This window comes from Danio rerio, chromosome 16, assembly GCF_052040795.2.
Source record: "Danio rerio strain M-AB ecotype USA chromosome 16, GRCz13ab, whole genome shotgun sequence".
NCBI classification, from domain to species: domain Eukaryota; kingdom Metazoa; phylum Chordata; class Actinopteri; order Cypriniformes; family Danionidae; genus Danio; species Danio rerio.
The window spans coordinates 12,247,541-12,269,334 of NC_141036.1; the positions used below are offsets into that span (position 1 = coordinate 12,247,541).

At 36.5% G+C, this 21,794-nt stretch overlaps 1 protein-coding gene across 2 annotated transcripts; it reads right to left on the reverse strand.

The window, feature by feature from the left end:
• Nucleotides 1-878: 878 nt before the first annotated feature.
• On the reverse strand, nt 879-20,632 carry usp5 (ubiquitin specific peptidase 5 (isopeptidase T)). Of its 2 annotated transcripts, none has more exons than XM_087285548.1 (20): nt 20,356-20,632; nt 19,802-19,930; nt 17,055-17,121; nt 16,800-16,927; nt 15,125-15,270; nt 14,084-14,268; nt 12,812-12,906; nt 12,534-12,727; nt 11,731-11,802; nt 9,358-9,448; nt 9,035-9,160; nt 8,802-8,955; nt 7,842-8,016; nt 7,659-7,747; nt 5,622-5,807; nt 5,116-5,259; nt 3,507-3,649; nt 1,837-1,987; nt 1,659-1,743; nt 879-1,568 (listed from the first exon to the last, which is right to left on the reverse strand). In XM_087285548.1, the coding sequence occupies exons 1-20, from the start codon at nt 20,461-20,463 to the stop codon at nt 1,475-1,477; spliced, it is 2,562 nt and encodes an 853-aa protein (XP_087141674.1). In that variant the 5' UTR covers nt 20,464-20,632; the 3' UTR covers nt 879-1,474.
• Between the last annotated feature and the right edge of the window lie 1,162 nt (nt 20,633-21,794).

Consider the following 21,794-nt stretch of genomic DNA (forward strand, 5'->3'; position numbering starts at 1 on the left):
ATCGTATTAGGATAACTAATGCATTTTTTTTTTCCTTTTTTAATTAACTTATTATAATGAAAACAAACAATTCCATTGATAACACAATGAACATTTAAATAAATCTGACTCATTTAAAACAATTTTAATTCAAGCTTGCTTTTTGTAGCTCAACAATAAAACAAACAAACAAAAAAGATTATGTTAAATTAGAAATGATAATCTCTATTAAAGGCATGGGATGGTGGGTCAAATCTTAGGTTATTATGGGCCAACTTTGGCCCGCAGGCCCTAGTTTGGGCACTATACCACCATTTTCAGTAGTAAAGATGCAAGTATACAAAACAATTTATTAATTTATCAGTTCACTATAGTTAATGCTACATCATGCTGTAACATTCACTAACATTAATTTTCTTTTCGGCTTAGTCCCTTTATTAATCAGGGAATGAACCGCCAACTTATCCAGCATATGTTTTGTGCAGCAGATGCCCTTCCACGTGCAACCCAACACTGGGAAACACCCATGCACACTCTTCCACACTCAAACACTATCACAAATTTAGCTTATTCAATTCACCTACAGCGCATGTCTTTGGACTGTGGGGGACACCGGACCACCTGGAGGATACCCATGCAAACACGGGGAGAACATGCAAACTCCACACAGAAATGTCGACTGACCCAGCCAAGGCTCAAATCAGCGACCTTCTTGCTGTGAGGCGATCGTGCACCACCATGACGCACATTCATCAACATAGTTGCAAATACTTTAATACATACCAAATACTATGCTTTACTATAGTATGCTTAAAATGTTGATCACTGACACAGCATTTAGTTGTCAGTAAATCCCTTTACACACATCCATTATTCATCACAAAACACAGACGCACAAATAGCAAAGAGACACAATTTTTTATTTTAAAGCAAAATGAACAAAATGATTCTTTCCTCCCCCCAAAAAAAGGAGAACAAAACATAAGGAAAGAGTGAAACCGCACGATACCTTTTGCATTTATTATTATTTTAAATTTAAAACTCCAATACATAATATTTAGCAGTTATTTGAGTGTGATTTAGTGATATTTACTTGCCATTAAACATTTGCAGAAACATTCTGGAACACATAAAGGAAGGTGGAGCTTAGCTCTAGAAGCGGTGATGTCACAAAAGCCACTATCCAATCAGGGGGAGGCACGAATGAGACTACTGTCTTGTGTTTGTGTGTGTGTGTGGTAAGGCGCTGCACAGCATGGGCGTTTTGAGTAAGAACACTCTAACCCGCACATCCTACATTTGATTTTTTTTTCCTTCCCCTGTGTGAGCTTTCTCTCAATAGTGAATATATCAGATGGAGAAGTGCTTTGACTTAAACTGCGGATCATTTCAGAAGCAGGAGCCAACTATACCTTTAGACCAGAAACAGAACTGTGTGTGTGCATGTGTATGTGTATGCGTGCGTGCATGAGACAGACAGAGATGATTTTCTAGTTTATTCCACCACTCTCCTGTAAAAGTACAGGTATCCCAGGTCCTTCGGTGGTTTCTCAGAGGCACAAACTTTCTGATCGTTAAAAATGACCCACCTGAAAGAAGCAAAGAGAGATGTTGAAGAAAGTTTTACTGCGAGGGACAGAAGGAGAGGAGTTGACTGATGGAGAGAGGACTGCACTCACTGTTGGTCCTTCTTGATGTGGCAGACGTAATGACCACACATTGTGCTCGATCCCATGTGACTGATGAATGCAAAGAGCTCATACTCTACAGGATGAAAGAATGAGAAGATTAAGCGTTAGAAGAGAACATCAAATGTAGAAAACAAGACTTTCCTTAAGGGCACACATGAACACCTACTTCCAGTTCCATCACGGACACGAGGTCCTGGAGGAGGCTCTCGACTGGCCTCACTTCCACCCTCTGAGCGTCCTCCTTCAGACACATCCATGGACTCCAGATCATCCAGATGAGAGAAGATCCAGTCCACAGCTCGCTCCAGAACATTATTCTACAAATACAGAAGCATAAAAGGTTTGAAGAGGAATTGTCAACCAAATGACCTGTAAATGATAGTTCACAGAATTTTTAATGCGGATTGTCTTAAGATATAACTCTCAAACTGGAATCCTGGAGGGCGGCGGCTCTGCACAGTTTTGCTCCAACCCAAATCAAACACAGCTGATTTAACTAATCAAGAAGGTCAAGACTACTAAGGATGATTCATAGATATATACACTAGATGTCGCCTGGCCTACTGTTGTCTATTGGACGGAATGCGTCAATAGCGCTGCCATCTTGCTACAGGGTAGCGCTCCTTTAAAATGAATGCGGGACCAAGGTACAGTGGAGGACTGTGGCCATCCAAAGCCTGAGATATACACATATATCTATGATCGGGAGTTTTCCTGGATGTTAGTGTGTAATTTTTATTTTCTAATTACGAAAATTATAATTTTACATCACTTTTCTACATTGATGGATCAGTGACTGCACGGGCATTCCTGACTAAAAGCTTGTGTTTGTGAATACAGAAATGTACTATTCACCCTCCCTGTTAAATTTAATATAATCCGTGTCCTGAAACACACCTACTCTCCTGCTTTCACTTTTCATACTGAAGGAGAGAGCGATTCATTTGTGAATGAATCCCCCGAACGACTCTTTCACTAACGTTAGCCGACAATTATAAGAGTTTCTGGCAGCGCAGCATCTCGTTGTCATATTTCTTTTGCATTGTTTGCTGATTTTATAAAAAAAAACTAGCATAAGCCGAGTGTTTAGTGCGAGTGGGAGCTGCTTTGCCGTATGGTGAATGCAGTAAGTGACTGTTATCATCAATAACGTTACCTGATTAGCACAAAAGTTCAGAACATACAAACACAGAAAAAAACTTAATATTACCTATGAAATGTTCTGCCTTTGTTCTTTGTTTTCTTTGTTTGCTTGTTACTACACCCGTAGACAGCGCTAAAGTCCCGCATCTTCACGTAATAACACTGTCTTGACTAGTGCGGTTGAATGACATTTGTCCTGGAAGCACTGTACCAATGTGGCGGCGCTATTGACGCATGCTGAGGGTCCCTATGTGATATCTAGTGTATATATCTATGAGGATGATTAAGCAAGTGTGAGTTAGAGGTGGTTGGAGGTAAACTGCAGAACTGCGGATCATCAGAAGTTGATTTTGAGTCAATCGCCTTAAGACTTTATGTATAATTTTATTATTGTGAAAATTTCATTTTTGCACATTTTTTGTAACCCGATGCCAAAATTTAATAGCCGATTTGTGTTCAAGAAAAGCCACTTATTGAGCGCCAGGTCTCAAAATGTAAAAAAAATCATGTTCTTTATTTAGCACTAGACTGATCAATTTATTTTCAACAAATACAACTAAAACAATTAGTATAGTTGGCATTATAAAATGGCACTACTTATTTCGAGTTTGATGATAACAAGATATATTCCAAATATTTTACAGATCCTTAAGAATCATCTGTAGAACATTTCTGTAAGACGAAAGCTCTCACCGTTGCTCTGAGAGCACGAGTAGCCTGATCTCGACTGAATCCCATTGAAACAATGGTTGCCAGGTGTTCTTCAGGTAGGCTTTCTGTGGGTGTCGTGCCAGGAGCAGAACTAGAGCCAGGCAACACCAAAGGTGCAGCGAAATCTGCAGAAAAAAAAAGACTCATTACTTAAAATCTGCATGCTACCTTAAATCCCTTACAAAACCTGCCTCTGCAAACCTGTCGCTCTACAGCTGTTTTTATATTAATCATCAAACTGAGCTAAATTAAATTCAAAAGGAAACACCAATTTACTGAAAACTCTCATACTATTTTTCCCCCATACAATTTTTTTCAAAGGTTTATACCTTTACATTAAAAGAGAAGCATGAGGTGGAGAAAGAGGAACAAGATCGTCAAGGAATGTTTTGACATGAGCATCCATAGTGCTATATGTCAGGGTGCCAACCACAAGCTACTGGTGCAGCACGATTAATCGGAAAACGATAGTAATCTCGATTTACCCCCCAATGTGTAGTCGGAATTGTAACCTGCATTCATAAAGTTTTTTTGTGCAGCAACGCTACTTTGAATGAGTCTGAGTTACTATACATTAAACGGTAACTGCGTTTTATGAAAGACAGAGTTAAGATGCCCTTCTTTTATTCCCCTATGGATGTTACGAGGATAAACAAGAGACCAAAAAGAGACCAAGACCTTGAGTATGGTGAGAATGAATGAATGAAAGCTTCTAAAATTGTCCAAGAGGCATGCTCTTTTTGCCCAGTCGCCTACCTTGTGTTTTATTCGCTAATTTAAGCTATTTTTTAAAAGATAAATATAAAGTATAAAACTATACACTATTATATTACTTCATATTACCTGTACGTCTGATAAGCTGTTTATATTAATGGACAATGTTTTTACACTACATGATTTGAATCTACCAAGCTTAGTTTGCAATGTTTCCATTGCTCAACTTATATTGAATCTAAATCCAAAATATCAGAAATGATAACAGATAGTTAAGAATTAATTAATGTCAGTTTTAATGTTATTGATTAATGCACTTGACAGATTTCATTTACAAATATTCCTTCTGCTTCTTCCCTGGTTTATCACAGCAAAATGAACCGCCACTTACTTGATAGATGTATGTATTTTTAATTTAAGGTGGTTTGTGTTTTATTTTTGGTAAAATAATTTATAATTGCATCTTTAGGGATTTTCAACTAATTACACTGTCTTGTTCCAATAGGTGTATTTAGAGGTTTTTGCAAAAAAAAAAAAAAAAAACACTAGTGAATTTAGCTGGTCGACGCAAAAGAAAATTTACCTTAATTAATGAAAAAATTGTCTAAAGTAACAGTTTTGACAAAAGGTATTTTATTTACCAGCTAATAACCTTTCAATACTTAAAAAATGAAACTTCTGAACCTAATCAGAGGAGCCTGATAGAAAATGCTCATTTACAAGAAAAGAGGTCTGATGGGTTTTCCATCTGAACTATTCATATGTAAAATATATTAGCTCTGATGTACATAAACCTGCAATGCTATTTATGTTTGTTTTTGTCGCAAAAGTTGATCAAATCTGTAATTAATTCCTGGCTACTGAAGAATACATTTACCAGGGTCATCCATGTGTCCCATCACCCAGTTCATAGCAGCATCAATGCCAGTGTTTCCTGTGTAATACACAGCCTTCCTGCAGGCCTCCAGAGGAAAACCCATCTCACACAGCTGAGACACTGTGGAGTCGTCCAACACTGGAGCTGAGAGAGAGACACAAAAAGACAGAAATGTCTCTACAGACATGCTGTGATAAAAAAAAAAATAAATAAATAAATAAATAAAAACAATCACAAAAAGGAATGATTCTATTAAATAATTAAAATATATTTTAACCTATGATTAAATTCACAACAACTTATTCAAACACTAAACATTGTCAATAAGGCTGTGCGTCACATGCTGTATACTGTCAATATACAAAAATATAGAGTTTTTTTTTCATAGGCAGTCAAATAAACGTAATAAAATAAACAAAGAAGAAAGTAAAGAACAAAGGAGGAATGAAGGACAGGCTCAAGTGACAGACAGATGGAGTCAGAAAGAGGAGGAAAGACAGACTGACACAGCAGTGGGGAGTAGAGAGAGTCGTCCTCCTCGTTGCCATGGGAACCCAGGATACCTTTAACCTCCACATCGGGGGTCATGAGCGGGGGCGGGGCCACTTCGGGCAGAAGCTCCTCCCCTGGCTGCTGTCCCATAGCACGGAGCGCATTTAGATCCAGCGTTTCAGGAACGTCAATGCTCACATCTAAGACAATCATCAAAGAGTATGTTAGCATTCAAGCTACACTCCAAAAAAATACCTGTTTTTTAACAGTTTCCGCATTATGTGTTGATTTACGTTTAATTGAATTGCATTATGGGACCTTGATCTCTGCTCTGTCGACTTCTGATGTGGAAAAATTCAACAAAATGACTTGACATTTTAGTAGTTTGGAATAATATAGCATATAATATATAATTTATGGAGAAATACATTTGTAAATTAACAGAAAAAGTACTGGCAGTTTATTACAAGATTTTTGTACCGTAATATGCAACATCAACTCAATAAATCACTTTAAACAATAAAAAAATGTCAATAAAAGTCACTTTTTCCAACTTTAAGGTTAAAAGCTGTCAGAAGAAAGATCAAGGTCTCTTAATGCGATTAAAAAGCATAAATAAAGAAATAAAAAGTCACAAAATACAGAAACCTGCTAAATGTACGTATATTTTTTATAGTGTAGAGTTGACAACCAGCAAACTGAAAAATTTACATTTTATAATTTATAATTTCCAAAGTTAATGTTAAGCCTTGCATGTACATATTATTTAAAGTGGTTTCCCCTGTCCCTGCCCCTTTTAATGAGATTGATACGTGTTATTTCCTCCTCATGTTTAGAGGTTTTTCTATTTTTTTACATTTTCAAAAGTATAATCTCTATCTACAAATATTAGACAATAGTGAAAATGTTTCAGATATGCTGTCAAATTACATGAGGCTTCTGTATGAATTCAATTAACTGCATGAAAGCTCCAGAGTTTTGTAAACTTCAATTTGCATCAAACAGAGCACAATTATATATGAGTGCAAAGATTATTACTAAAATTTAAAGGGCACCTATGATGAAAATCTACATTTATAAGCTGTTCAGACAAGACTGTGTGTAGGTATAGTGTGTCCTCTGTCATAGTGGAGTGATTTAAACCAAAGTCTCTTTTTTAAAATATCCAGGACCCAAATTGCAGTGATTTTGAGGCCCCCTGACATAGGAGTGCAGTGTTCCCCTCCCAATGAACTGATTGACAGGCACTATTTTTTTATAATAACATGTATACACATGTCCACAGAACATTTGTTTTGCAAATAAACTTGGATTAAAATATTTGTTACTGCTCTCTATGATTTTTAAAAGTTTAAAACATTTAAAAAACAGAGCATGTTTGTAATTAAAACAGTAAAATCTAAACTGCTATAATCACCACAGCCGCATGGTGTCAGTAAATACTTCTATGTGTGTGTACTGCAAACAGCAGTGCATGAGACTCATCATATTCACAAAGGCTTGAATAAACTCCACCAAAAATACATGAAATAAACTTGCTTGACTTTATTTTTGACTAATGAGCAGTACTTCAGCCTCATCAGAGCCTGTCTCTGTGCTGTTTATCTGACGTAGCATGTGATGAGAAGCAGAACCACCAGGAATGGTCGGCGGGGAGAAGCAGCTAATTTACATTTAAAGCCACAGGCTACAAAAACAGCCACAGTATACTCAGACACAAAAATGGGCAGATTCTGGAGGCTATAATAAATAATCTGATTGGTATTTTGAGCTCAAACTCTAGAAACATTGTGGAGACACCAAAGGCTTATCTTACATCTTATAAAAGAGGTCAAATAGGTGCCCTTTAACTAAATAAAACAAATGTGACTTAAGTATGAAAGCTGTGTAGGTAGGTAACTGATGTAAAGGAGCAATCAAAATGGTTTTGTGAATTTGACTTTAAAAAAAGTCCACATGGTAACATTCATTATATTTACTTTCTATATTAAATGAACAATAATCGTTATTCAGTTAAACTATTAAAAGCCCAACAGCCATATAGTACTCACCTAGTTTTTTAGGAACCCAATCCAACCCAAAGGTGAATTTCTTGATTTGGATGACAAGATGATCAGGAAATGAAGCAAAGCGAGTGGTCCTAAGACAGACAAAGATTTAAAGATGCCATTATGTACAGGAGAAAAAAAAAGACAATCTCAGTCAGTCAATCAGTTAATGGATATAATTATTACTTTGTGGCAGTGGTTTTGGCCTGAACTGCAGAGCTCCAGAAATCTGTGAGTGTTTCCGGTTCACTGAGAGCAGCCAGACAGGCAGCAAATGGGATCTGAGCACGAGGTGCAACAGGGGGAGGAGCTCCAGATGACTCCGCCTCCTCACGACGACGCTCTGCTTCTTGAAGCTCATCTGATTAAACAAAAATTATTCATTAAAATGTTTGATTATTAAATAAAAAAAAAAAAATGGTAAGGAATGGATAAACGGAAGCATATTAGCACTGTTATTTAGAGCAGTGTTTCTCAACTGGTGGGTCGCGACCCAAAAGTGGGTAGCGGGAACATTTACAGTGGGTCGTGGAGTGTGTGTTAAAAAAAAACAATAAAAGTTACATTTTTTACTTATTTTGCTTATACCGGACTTTTATTTTGAAATGTGTGCGCAACAACCCTAACTTTGTCATGACATGTAAAATTTTATTTAATTATTACAACAAATATGTCAAGCGCAAGTACGACCCTGAATATGTAAAGTATGGATATATGTATATTGACGACAAAAAAGACTTAAAGCCTCGGTGTCATATGTAGTGAGGTACTCTCACTAGAGAGCATGAAATCTTTTAAATTAAAAAAACATTTAGAAACCAGAAAACATGTTTTATTAACAGTTTATTATTAACAGTATTTGTCGTTTTTACTTTGTAATGTTTCTAAAATTTGATCTATTTTGTTTAATGACAGCAATAAAATAGTATTTATTTGTAAGTCTTGGTGAATGTCTTATGACGTATCTGTTACTACTTGTTTATGTAAAAGAATAAATACAAATTAATTATAATTCCTAAAATTGTATTATAGTTCCTAAAAATTTGGGTCGCGACTTGATGACCATGTAAAAATGTGGGTCCCATGGCCAAACCAGTTGAGAACCCCTGATTTAGAGTATAAACAACACTTTAGTCACTATCTAACCCATATTAGTTGCCTGGTCCATGGGAACGGGCAGCTGGACGATATAGTCAACTCGCTGGGTATACTTGGCTTTTTGTGATTGTTGGCATACAATCTTCTCCTCTACCAAGAATCTGAAAGCTTCTGAAGGATTCATGCCTGACCGACAATTCCTCTGGACAACAAAGACAAGACAAAATGAGAAGATGCACCTGAAGGTAGAAAAAAAAGCAGGAGAAAGTCATAATCATCACCTCCACCATATTTATGAAGTGAAGAAGAAACTCTTGTGCATCCTGTTGCCGATTGGTGGAGAACTCAGGGTGGCCTCTTCCAACCAGAGCTTTGAACATGCGAGGTGCAATACCAACCTGGTCACCCTGCACAAAGAAAAACAAACCTCAACAAATGAGCAAGAGCCAAGGTAATTTCAGTTTATGTGTGTGCGTGTTTGTGTGTGCGCTTGTGTGTGTAAATTGTCCCATTCTACAGTAATCAAATGATCAAAGACTTACATATTAACTCATCTATTTGTCTTTAATACAACCCAATACATGAGAACTGTAAGTGTGTGTACCCTGGGTTCAGCAGAGGTGTTAGGTTCATCTGCGGGGTCTGGGGCTGGTTTAGAGTACTCTCCTGACAAAAGGCCATAGCCCAGCTTTGCTCTGAAATTCAAAAGGAATTGAAGAAATAGAGTTTTAATTTGAGAAATTTAATATTAGGGAAAAAAGCAAGCAGTTTACGCTCATTGACAAAATTACAGCAGAGTATTTTCCCTCTTTCTATCATTGAGACTGTATAAAGAATTGATGTATAGTGACCTCTGCTGGAAGTGTGGTATTTTTGAAGCCCCTTTAGTCCTCTTAAAAAATACAGTTCACTCATAAATAAAGATTTCCTGATAATTATTTATATTTATATCACATGAGAAAGTCCCAGCATTTGTTACATATAGTAACATTTAGTTTCTCTAGAGCAAACCCTTATTTGTTACCTTGGGTCGAGTGCATTACTTTTGTGGTGTTGTCCAGATACTAAAAATATGATAGCAGACAACTGATGAGACAAAAATAGGCTACCCAACTAAAATATTATGATTCTACAAAAGAACTGAATAATAAATGAGAACTGATAGAGCAGTCTCTAAATTACTGATGAGTTGGCAAAAAGGATAAGCCAAAGGAAATACTGTTAATGCCCTCAATTCCCTCATTAAACATTAATCTATATAAATAAACAATTTCTCAAATCAAAATCACACTAGTTTTAATGACTGCTGATTTGAGGCCAATAGCTGTTGTGATCTATACAAATAAAGCAATATTACACTATAAGAGCAATAACACTTAATGATAATTTCACAAAATATATTGTTGTTATTTTACTTTTTTATTTAAAAATGTAAAATAATAAAAGTTAAACACAAATTAAAGAGTGTTTTAATTCTTTAGGTATAGGAGATCTATGTAAAAGCAACTTTCAAGTCATCATAATGTATTTTTATTTAATGCCATGTCAGCAACCATAACTATTTAAAAGCATTTAATTAAAAAATATACAATTAGAAACTCAAACAAATGAATTCATAAATTTAATTTAAAAAATGTAATGTTAATATATGATACAAATCTAAAACTTTTCCTGATGACACTTATCTCGTTGACTGAGTTATGTTATTTAATAATAAATAAATAAACAAATCAAATGAAAAGGCATAATCTTCATTACGTGTGTTAAATAGACACTATTATCAAAGATAAAAAATGACCAAGGTTGCCATTTTCACACTATAATGTTTTTACAAATTTGCATTTGTTTATATTCAAACACTGGCCATCAAGTACCTCTTTCTACCAAGGCAGTTTGAGTGCTGGTTCCAAAATGGTTCCAAATCAATTATTCCTTTTTCACCACACAAAGCACCAGCATGCCCATTTTTACATGATTTCAAATTAGTCGCTGATGTCCCTAGAGTGTATATGTGAAGTTTCAGCTCAAAATACCACACAGATAATGGTTTATAACTCTTTGAAACTGCCCCTTTTAGACTTTGATCCAAATTGTGTCATTTTGGTGACTGTTGCTTTAAATTCAAATGAGGTTGTGCAAAGCTGAAATGCCTATGATATAGCACAGGGGTGGCCAACCCTGTTCCTGGAGAGCCGCCTTCCTGCAGATTTCAGTTGCAACCCATATCAAACACACCTGCCTGTAATTATCACGTGGTGTTCAGGTCCTAATTAATTGGTTCAGGTGTGTTTGATATGGGTTGCAACTGAAATCTGCAGGAAGGCGGCTCTCCAGGAACAGGGTTGGCCACCCCTGATATAGCATTATGCAGTAGCAGATTCTAAATGCCTTTTTCTGTGACCAAAGAGAAAAACAGAAACAGAGTTTTTTATAGCAGCACAACATTATGCCTAACACTTTCGCAGATTGACTCTCCATCTTTAAAACTATCCCACAACACACAAACACATTATTATGATTTTCAATAAATGTTTATAAAAACTACTAGCGCTGACATGGTGGATTAGCTGTGTATGTGCGTCAGTGTAAGCTTGCAAACGAATTCAATATTCATTAATATCAAAACAACATTTGTATTTGATGTTTCCATTTTTGTTGCTGGGAAAGTGGGAAAGATGAGACCCATCTCTAAAGTAGCTCTCTAGCTGTTGAAAAGTCAATGCAGTTCTTAAAAGGCTTGCCAGATGAACCAGTAAGAACACTGGCTCTACACAAACACCTGATTTATGCTTATAGAAAAGGAGTATAGATGTGTCGTGACAGCAGGGATGAAAATATGACGCCTTGTGTTTTGAAACTAAAATGATCTGCCAAGATTACATATATAAGAAGATTTAAGAGCTACCAAAGAGCATGATTTCTAGAACAAACACTATGTAAAACAAAAAATATTCTAATTTATAGGAGAGGTACTCACACTTGAGTCTTAAAGTCCTGGGTAGGGTCACTGGGCGCCTCATCAAAGATCTTGTCAATGTTGGAAACGTATCTGAGAGTCAAAGAGAGAAAGACAATGCAAACACACATTTACGTAGGTCACGTGAAGTGCTTTAAAATGCGCAATTTTTTGTAGGAGCGTCAAGAATGTCAAATGAAAAGCAAATAAAAAGCATCTTAAAGGGACAAGGCCTGTCTGGTACTAGAGGGCATTTGATTGGTCAAGATTTGATCAGAAACTGAAGTATGACGTGATGTGGAAAAAAAACAATTGTTGATCCATTTAGGAGGAAGTGACAAACTGCAAGCTTTGGATGTTTATATATTCTAAAGGCGAATTCTGTCACTGTTTTGGAGCACACTAGCTTAGATATTCTTAAAATGAACAATGTTCTTTTTTTTTTAAGAAAAAAATATTGCAATTTTAGAACACAGAACATACACGGGCAATAGCAACATTATATTAACATCCAATCAAATACAATATAAGATTAAAAAAACTATTATTCAAAAATTATTCAAAATTTAAGGCTTTAAAATAATTAACAGTTCTTTTTGCTTTGGTATTCTTACTAAAATAAAAAAAATAATACACTTTAATTTTTTTTATTTCAAGGGACCTCACAAGCATACACTAATAATCAAATGTCTGAGGTTAGTAAGGCTTTTTGGTAACATATAATTTTGGTAACTTTTGCCATACATTTTTAACGAATTTTTAAATAGTAAATAAAAGAAGTTAAAAATCACACACAGTCTTATAACACTCAGAGAAACACTTACTTGGTCTGGAAGTCTGGGATGGTGAAGAGCACTTGCATGACAGAGTTGAGGTAGCAGCTGTTTCCCAGGTTCTTCATGCCGGTGAGTCCCGGGCCCCACAGGGGCCTCAGAGTGGTGCCGGACTCCTGGATGACCTCCCACTCTCCCACACGCTGGTTCACTGCGATCTCCAGCTCAGTCATGGTTCTCTCCGTCTATCAGATGGGGACAGACACACTTTAACAACACCTTCTCACTCACTTGAAAAGAATGTATGATTTTTTTTAATATGACTGTACCTTTTCCATAGTCATCATATCAATGCCAAAATGGGAAAGGTGTTCTGGGAGCTTAGAATCTAATACCATATCATCTTCATCATATGAATAGACATCTGCAAAAAAAAACATGTTTTTTAAACATTTAAGCAAAGATGCATTCAATTGATCAAAAGAAATAGTAAGGTCTTAAACAATGTTACAACCAATGTGGCAAACCACCTATAGGACACAATCTTATGCACCAGACACTTTCCTAGAAACACTTATGTTTCTACAACCACATGGTCTATATCTTAAGTCTTTAAATATTTCATATTTGCTGTTATTTTCGATTGCATAAATTCTATTTCTCCAAATTTCATATTCTTATTGTTATCACTATTATTTTTATTATTATTATTGTTGTTGCTATTATTTTAAGGTCAAGAGTGGTTTTGTAAGCATTTCACAGCATATCATACTGTTTATGACCATATGTGACAAATTACATTTTATAAAATTCTATTTAAAATAAAGGTAGCTTTTTATTTTCTATTCAAACAATTTTTAAATGTATCTGTTTACAAAAAAATATATATTATTTATCCCTGAAAATATGGATGGTTCTTGAGTAATAAGTACAATCAAGTCATTTCAGAAGGATCACATGAAACTGAAGTCTGGAGAAATGATGCTGAAAATTCCGAACTGCCCTCACTGGAATAAAAGACATTTTAAAACATTTATTTCTAAGAGAAAACATTACATTTAAAGGATAATTCACCCAATAAAATCCTTGCTTTTTACTCTCATTCAATTTGTAGTTGTAGTTGTACTTTTATGAATTTATTTCTTCTGTTGAACAGAACAATATATTTTAGAAGACAGAACGTTGTAGGAACAAGAAAACTACAGAAGTCAATGGCTGCCACTTCCCAGCATTCTTTAAGTTATCTTTTCAAAACATTGACTGCTGAAAAAAAGCAAACACTTGGAGTTGCATTGTGTTGTTTAAGTATTCCCTTCATTTTTTTGAGCAGTATTTTTTTTTTCAACAGAAAAAACTCAAATACATTAGAAAAGAGTGGAGGTTGATTAAATGATGTCAATTTTCATATTTGGGTGAACTACCCCTTGGAAAATTCATTTAAAAAGAACAATATTTTGCAATATATCTTAAATCTAAAGACTTAAAGACCTAAATTAAAACCTTAATGGCCATAAACAGTAACGCACACATAACTTTATTGACTCAATATTAAACAAACACAACTGAATTTGATTCCTGTAGATGTGGTGTGAGAATCTGACCTGCTCCGTCAGGTGTTATTGTGCCGAGTTTAACAGCTAGTGGGTATCCAGTCTGCTGGTAGTACAGGAGGGCATGGTTATTCCCCCCAGAGCCATCAAAATACCTCCGGCCACACAAAACTTTCCCGTCCGTCAGATTCATCCACAGGTTCTCCTGCAGCTCACAGACCTCACACTTCCAGCCACTGAAAGAGCAAACAGTCACCTCCTGTTACTTACTCTGGGATCATGTTCTCAAAGCTTACCTGTCCATGTTAGAGGTGTACATATTTAATAGTTTGGTTCACAACTTGATTTTGAAGTCAAAATTGAGTATATTTTTGTTATTTTTTAATACTTAACATTATGTCAGGATCTATGGCTATATAAAACTAAATATCATGTTTAATATTTTTGTTTCTTAAAAATGTTACAAAATAGTGTGAACTGCCTAAGTTGAAAATTTGTAAAGGTTTAGGCAGGAGAGGTATTACAGAACAGTAAAATATGCCTAATGGAAGATGGAATTTTTAATTTGCTCCTAAAAATGTGTGCTAATCTGGGTTAAAACTAATATTTCTTAAATATTCTCTAAATATTCTATTCAAATATTCTTAAGAACACAAAAAAATCCATCTTAGCTAATAGTGTAAACTATATACAGTAGGATGCCCTATTACTTTAAAATAAAAGGTTACATCTAACAACAGAGGTCAAAACTAATATGTCAAATGCTGTTGTTTAGATATAATAACAATTTTTTAAGTATGCAAACTGCACACAAGACAGACAACACAATGTCTAAATCTCCTTGTGAAAGTATGTTTCTACTCCAGTTCGTTGTTTGATCTTGAAACTGAATGATATAGATTTATCTAAATAGAAAAAATACTCAACAAGAGGTTTTGAATGAAGTTCTGCATGTGCAAATGTTAAAACTACATTATATTTGTAAACATCCACACCAAACAATAAGGAAATTGAAAGTTTTCAGTACATTAAAATGTACCATTACACTCTTAGCAGAAATTATATGCATCCACAAGATCACTGTGTTTATACCTTGGTGGGATTTTGAGGCCATTGTCGAGTTGTTTAAGTTCAGCAGCATGTTTTGACTCCTGTCGCACTTCTCCGTCCCACTGCTGCACCTGCAGAGTGTGTGACACTGAGTCTGCTGCCTGAAGCTCCGCCACTGACAGAGACACCTGCACAAAACAAACAGACCGTCACAACGACAATCAGAGCCTGCTCTGTTAGAAAACTCAGCATTCACACAATTATGCTGTTTATTTTGTTTATTCACTTTTAACACTATGCCAGCACAGCTTATTCAGGGCAAACTCACAATGAATTACAAAGGAATAGATTTAAGCAAATGTTATATATTATTACTTCAGATTACCACTAGACAACAACTTAAAATTAAAACTTCAATTTAGGTAATGCTTTTTCAAATAAATCAGTTGAGCACACCTCTGAATAAAACTGTTGTCTATTTACATGACATACATATACACACATTTAACATAATACAATAAAATATACAGGAGTGTAGTACAATAAAATCAGAAATCACTTTATATCAGCGAATCATCAAAAGTAAATTACACATACAATTAAGCAAAACTGTGATTGTCTTGCACATTTAGTAAGGAAAACACGGTTGTGTGATCAGTAGTTTAACTCTTCCGAAGGCCAGATTGCTATCACAGGGAAACTCCAAACACCAACAAAGAAGACCATCCTTGCTTTGCCGTATCAAAGTGCCTTTCAAGAAATGTTTGTTCATTAGGCAGACAATATTTGTAACGCCCCTGACTCCGAGCAGTTCATCCAAAATCCAAAGACCCATCTAAATGAATGGGGGAATCCTGAAACCTCAAAAAATTGAGCTGAACTCTCAATTAAATGACATATTTTAAATCAGCAACTAAATCTCATTACTATAGTCTCTTAAGCTCTTACTACATTTAAAACCCATCATTTTTAGTTTGCTTCAGCTACTGCGCAAATTGGCACAATCTTCTTAACAGCTGTTTCAACTGTAACCAGAGGACGCTGTTATAAACACTGAAAGAATAGAGACTGAATTTAAGGATGACATGATATCTAATGGGATGTGCGGAGATGTTTTTGTCCTGTCAACATCAACATATTACAAACAATAACAAAGCGTAACAAACAATTGAGTGGAGGAACTATGAAGTCACTTTGTAGGCTAATCGGCTGCTAGCATAAGACTGGTTCCCTCGTGAAAATCCCTATAGGATTTTCCCATAGGCTTTTCGAAGATTGCAAATAATAAGCTCTTTGTGCAAACACTGTTCATTACATTTACATGTTTCGTCCAGTCGGATAATCCTCACACGAAAATACAACTTTGAGCACTTTTGGATCTTAAACGTAATTGGATTCGAGGTGACTAATAATCATATGACTACAGAATCAGAATGAATTGTCAGTGAACATCAGCTCTTTGTAGTAAATGCTGCTCCATATGAAAGCACATGCAGGTGATTTACTAGAACTGGCTTTACTGACCAAATGCACATGAAGGATTGCTTTAAATTAATCACCCAGCACTTTATCAAACTACAAGTATGTAAAACAAACAAAAAAAAACTCTCTCTCTCTCTATCTATATATCTACACACCTATATAATTTTAATAAGCAAATTATCAACACACTATCCTAATGTTCGTTAAGTAATTCAGTATAGTAAAAGATACCCACCCGCTCCCGAACAACATCTGGCATGGAGGAGAGATCATCCAGTGTCACTTCCTGTCGATCTGGGAAAAGAACCACCTTGACCTCTTCTTCATACTGCTCCTGCTCAACATCAAACCCTCCCTCAATACCTGCAGGAAACACACACAAACCTTACAGCCTTTTTTGCTTCGTAAAATAAACAGACTCTCAGTTAAAATTAGCATGTACTAAAATATGAAGCAAAGACTTCAAAGGCAAAAGAACACAGGTGCATACCAATAGCCAGTCTTGTGGGCTTCTTTTTAGGAGGATCACCAGATCCTGAATTTGGATCATCCTCCTTCTGAAAGACAGATAAGGTTAGTATATGTTTGCCAGAAGAACAGAGAGAGAAATGATAAAATGAAGAAGTGTTTCCTTCGTATTACTCAAAAGTTCTGTCCATAGATTAATGTTGTTGGCAATGTCACTTTGTATATTTGTATGGAAACATTGCACACTTTTGGAAAGTACTTGCAAATGCATTACAGGTTTAGTTCATAGCATGTGGCAAATTTACATTTACATATTTTACACAGACAACTGTGGTATAACTTTCCTAAAAAATGCTGTGAAAAAAATTGCATAAACAGCTAAATCTCTATAGCATTTGTTTTTTTTGAAAATGGTACCATGTAAACACTCCTGAAATGATGGCGTATTATCTGTCTGCAGACTGCAAGACAGAGGTGTAACATGAAGGGGGCGTAACTTGTGGTAGAGGTGTAACTTGCAGTTATCCAAACCCACGTCAAAACTATGCTGTCGGCAAGATGGTGCTGTACCTATAAAAGTTATTAAGCTCAACACCTACATCTACCCCAATCTTAAACCTGTTTAACTGTTTAGAGCTGTGGAATTAATTGAAAATCTGGTTTCGATTTCGATTTTGGCTTCTAACATCTATGAAAAAACATTCATCGAGACAAACGATTATATCATATACCGCCCCCTTTCTAGTTGTGCACATTTGTTGCTCATCAAAGCTCAGTTCCACGTGAAAATGACTAAAAGCATGTACTATAATGTAACATTTGCAGCACGGGATGCCCATCATTCATATTTTTAAAAATCGCAAAAGAGCACATGCTCTGTGTGTGTGGGGGGCGCGCTTAGCCTCGGACTGGCTCGGAGACGAGCAGGGCACATACATCTATCGCCATCTTAATGTGAGCGCTTTAATGGTTAAATACATGCATATTTGTGTCAGAGCGCGGTGTTTAGTGATTATTCATATTAACCCTCATTTGTGTAGTAAACAAACAAGTTGAGAATCTAAAGACATGTGAAAGAGAAACCATATCAGAGCTGCACTATTCTTAAAGTGACAGCGCAATATTCCTGCTGTGGCCTGTTTCTATTATTAATCAAACAACAAAAGGAGAAAATCCCTCACTGCTCTTGACTGAAGGACTTTTGTAGCTGAAGTTTTTTTCTTACAGTGAAGATGCTTCAAGCACAGTTTAAACATGACAGATTTAATCACTCATTTATTTTATCTTTGCTATGATGACAGCACATTATATTTTACTAGATATTCTCCGAGATACTAGAATTCAGCTTAAAGTGCTATTCAAAGGCTTAATTAGTGTAATTATTTAAGTCATTTTATAACAGTAGTTTCTTCTGCACACAATCAAAAATATATATTTCTTAAAGGGGCTAATAATATTGAGCTATTAAAATATGTTTAAAATATTTAAACCTGCTTTTATTCTAGCCAAAATAAAACAAATAACCCTTTCTCCAGAAGAAAAAATATTATAGGAAATATTGTGAAAAATTCCTCTGTTAAACATCATTTGGGAAATATTTATATATAAAAAAAATTCACAGAAGGGCGAATAATTTTGACTTCACGATTATTCAAAACGATTATCAGTTGATTACAATTATGACCAAAATAATCATGATCATGATTTTTCCCATAATCGAGCAGCCCTACAACCGTCACAGTTATTAAAGTCTACAACTTCTCCATATCTAAACCCAACCATCACACTTATTATGTATTACCTACTCCACTGTGCAGGTAAAGCTGCGAGTTGCAAAGCATTCATAATTGCTTTTGATGGGCTCACCATTGTACTGTTAGTAACATCAGGGAGCAACACCAAGTAGGTTAACTGTCATAAGAAAACGGATGAAGTCAGCGAGTGGAGTTGCTAAATGAATTATTATATCAAATGATTAGGTTATGAATAAATTTGGAGAAAACGCATGAAAACTTCTGCTGAAAATCTCTGGAAAGTATTTCCACCATCTTGCCAACAACATCTCGTATGGTTCAATGGGATAACTGCAAAATACGCCTCTACTACTTGCAGTTTACAGACAGATAGACTGTTTCTCAATATGCGTTCCTGTGTCCTCATGTAGCGTCATTATCAACTGCCAAAGTTCACTTCTAAAACTCAAGACCGCAAGAACAGAGCATGCGTAAATGTTCCCGGATGTATTCTTGATATCAAGGATGCATCGATGCAGACTTGAGTGGAAAACTCGCTTGAGAAGTCCCAGAAGTCATTGCAGCTGAATAAAGGAGGTGGGAAGAACAGCATCCTTTAGTGACCAGCATCAGGAAGAACGCAGCATCTCATTTCTCATAGGACACGTTCTGTGTTTACTCGGTCTCCAGAGTTCGTTCTTCCGAGGTGACCTGGCAAGACCGGTCTCCACAAGAACGCAAGTCCGTTGTCTGTGTTCTTGGAATTGAGAAACAGCCATACACTTGAACTGATGTTCCATTTGCCCCGCCCAATCTAAAACGGCAATTCTGCCTGAACCAATGGCATGTGTTTGGGGCGGAAATATCTGTTTGACTAGCCAATGAAATCTGGAGGAGTGTTCAGGAAACCTGTCTGACACCAATATTATACAACTCCGTTTGTTGACTTTATGGTAGCTTTAAATAGCTACGAACATTTACTCAAACAATGTTTGCACGAATGAGGATTCGCATTGTCTTTCCTTTTTGCGCTTACCTGTGTTTTCCGGGTCCGGGTGATGTGCAGGTAAGCTCTCTGACCAGTTTTGGCATGGTGTCGGTCCACGTATTTACTCCCAAATCCGAGAAAGCTGTTCATGCAGACATACAAGCCCCCCTCACTCTCCTAAAACAATTGAAAAGAGTTGTTTTAGCAAAACACCGTGGGTCAGCAACACGCGCTCAGCGAGCCTGTCTCGCGCGCACGCACAACAAAACAACATTCACGCGCATGATACAGACTTCTCAAGAAGACAAACCAGCATATAGCTGGGGTTTAACCTTATAATTAGCTCTCAGATAGCTGAAGTGGTTATTTAAAAGTTGCAGGAAGGTAAATGAATGGTTTATTCGGGGTGTGACCCAAAGAGTGCAGAGTCAACAGTGCGGTGATGACTCGCCTGACATAATGAAGGGAAAATAGTGCAAACTTATCAACTGAATGAGCGAGAGTTAGCCAACATTCGGCTTTACGAAAACAAAACTAATTCAGCAGCCTTATGCAAACAAAAAAGCCCGGAGTGTAGATGAGTGTGCGGTCGCTGGACTCACCGGGCTGGAGAAGGAGAAAGCGCACTCGTCTTTGTGAACACGATCCCCGGGCCTCGGAACCCGAATCGCGGACAGAACCGACATCAATATCTCGCTAACCTCCGTCATCTCTGCCTCAACAGGAATTGCCTTCTTTCCTACGCACACTTGCCCGCCTGGGTTTTCTTTGGCCCCCGCTCCTGAAGTCTCTGACAGCCCCCTTGTTTCTGCGATTCCCCTCAATGAAAAGCTGCTGCTGATGATCCAGTGTGTTCATTCGAGGCCAGGGGCGCTGCACACACTCGCACTGCACTCATCACAGCCGCAAGTGTTTCACCGTAAACACCCAAATAGAGCGCCTTATATTTTGTTCAACAACCCTGAATATATTTGACCACCAAAACGCAACTGTGCACATTCGTGTAAGGTATTTCTTACAATAGTTTACAATTTATGGTGTAGCAGATACGTTTATAGTACTTTATCAGTAAAGGTGAATTTTAACGGCATTCTGATTTCTTGTGTGTTTTGTGTATTACGGTAATACGGCAGCCATGACAGTTGTCAAAATGAGAAAGCGGAAATTTTGAGCTCATGTAAATAAGAATACCGACCTCGTGCGGCTCGGAGTGAAAGTGCACAACCAGCTTACAGTTTTTACACAAAAAGCCCGTTGTGTGAATCAAATTTTAAATGACCTAGACAAGTTTTCTAAATCCTTCCAGCAAAACTTTAAACAAATCCAGATTCTCTTAGCCACAAATTGCAAATTTCATGCACTCTTTATGCAAAATTAAGCAGTTCTTTCACTCACTAAATCCACTGTGCGCTGTTATATAGGCCACTTGTGTTGCAAAACAGCAAACACAAGCAGCTCAACACTAAACAGTTGGAATTTTTTACACACAACAACTAAAAATTGTTAAAATTTATTTTTAATGGGTGTGAAACCAGCTGTTGAAAACATGAGGCAGGTAAACTACATAAAATAAAAAATGTAGTTGAGCCCGACTGTATAAAGGTAGAATTAATCCATCATTGACTGAAGTTTCATGACTTTGACCGTAACAAGCCTTTTTAAAATTCTGTCTTTGACTAGTGCTTGACTTGACTTTATTTTTTGCATGCAAGTGCTAAACACAAACATTCAGTAATATACAATCTGTGCTATACACTTGTCATCGGTCACTTTATTAGGTACACCTATTCAAGTACTTGTTAACGCAAATTTCTAATCAGCCAATCACATGGCAGCAACTCCATGCATTTAGGCATGTAGACATGGTCAAGACGAGCTGCAGTTCAAATCCTGCATCAGAATGTGGAAGAAAGGTGATTTAAGTGACTTTAAACGTGGCATGGTTATTGGTGCCAGGCTGGCCTGAGTATTACAGAAACTGCTGATCTACTACAATATTCACGCACAACTATCTCTAGTTTTTACAGAGAATGATCCAAAA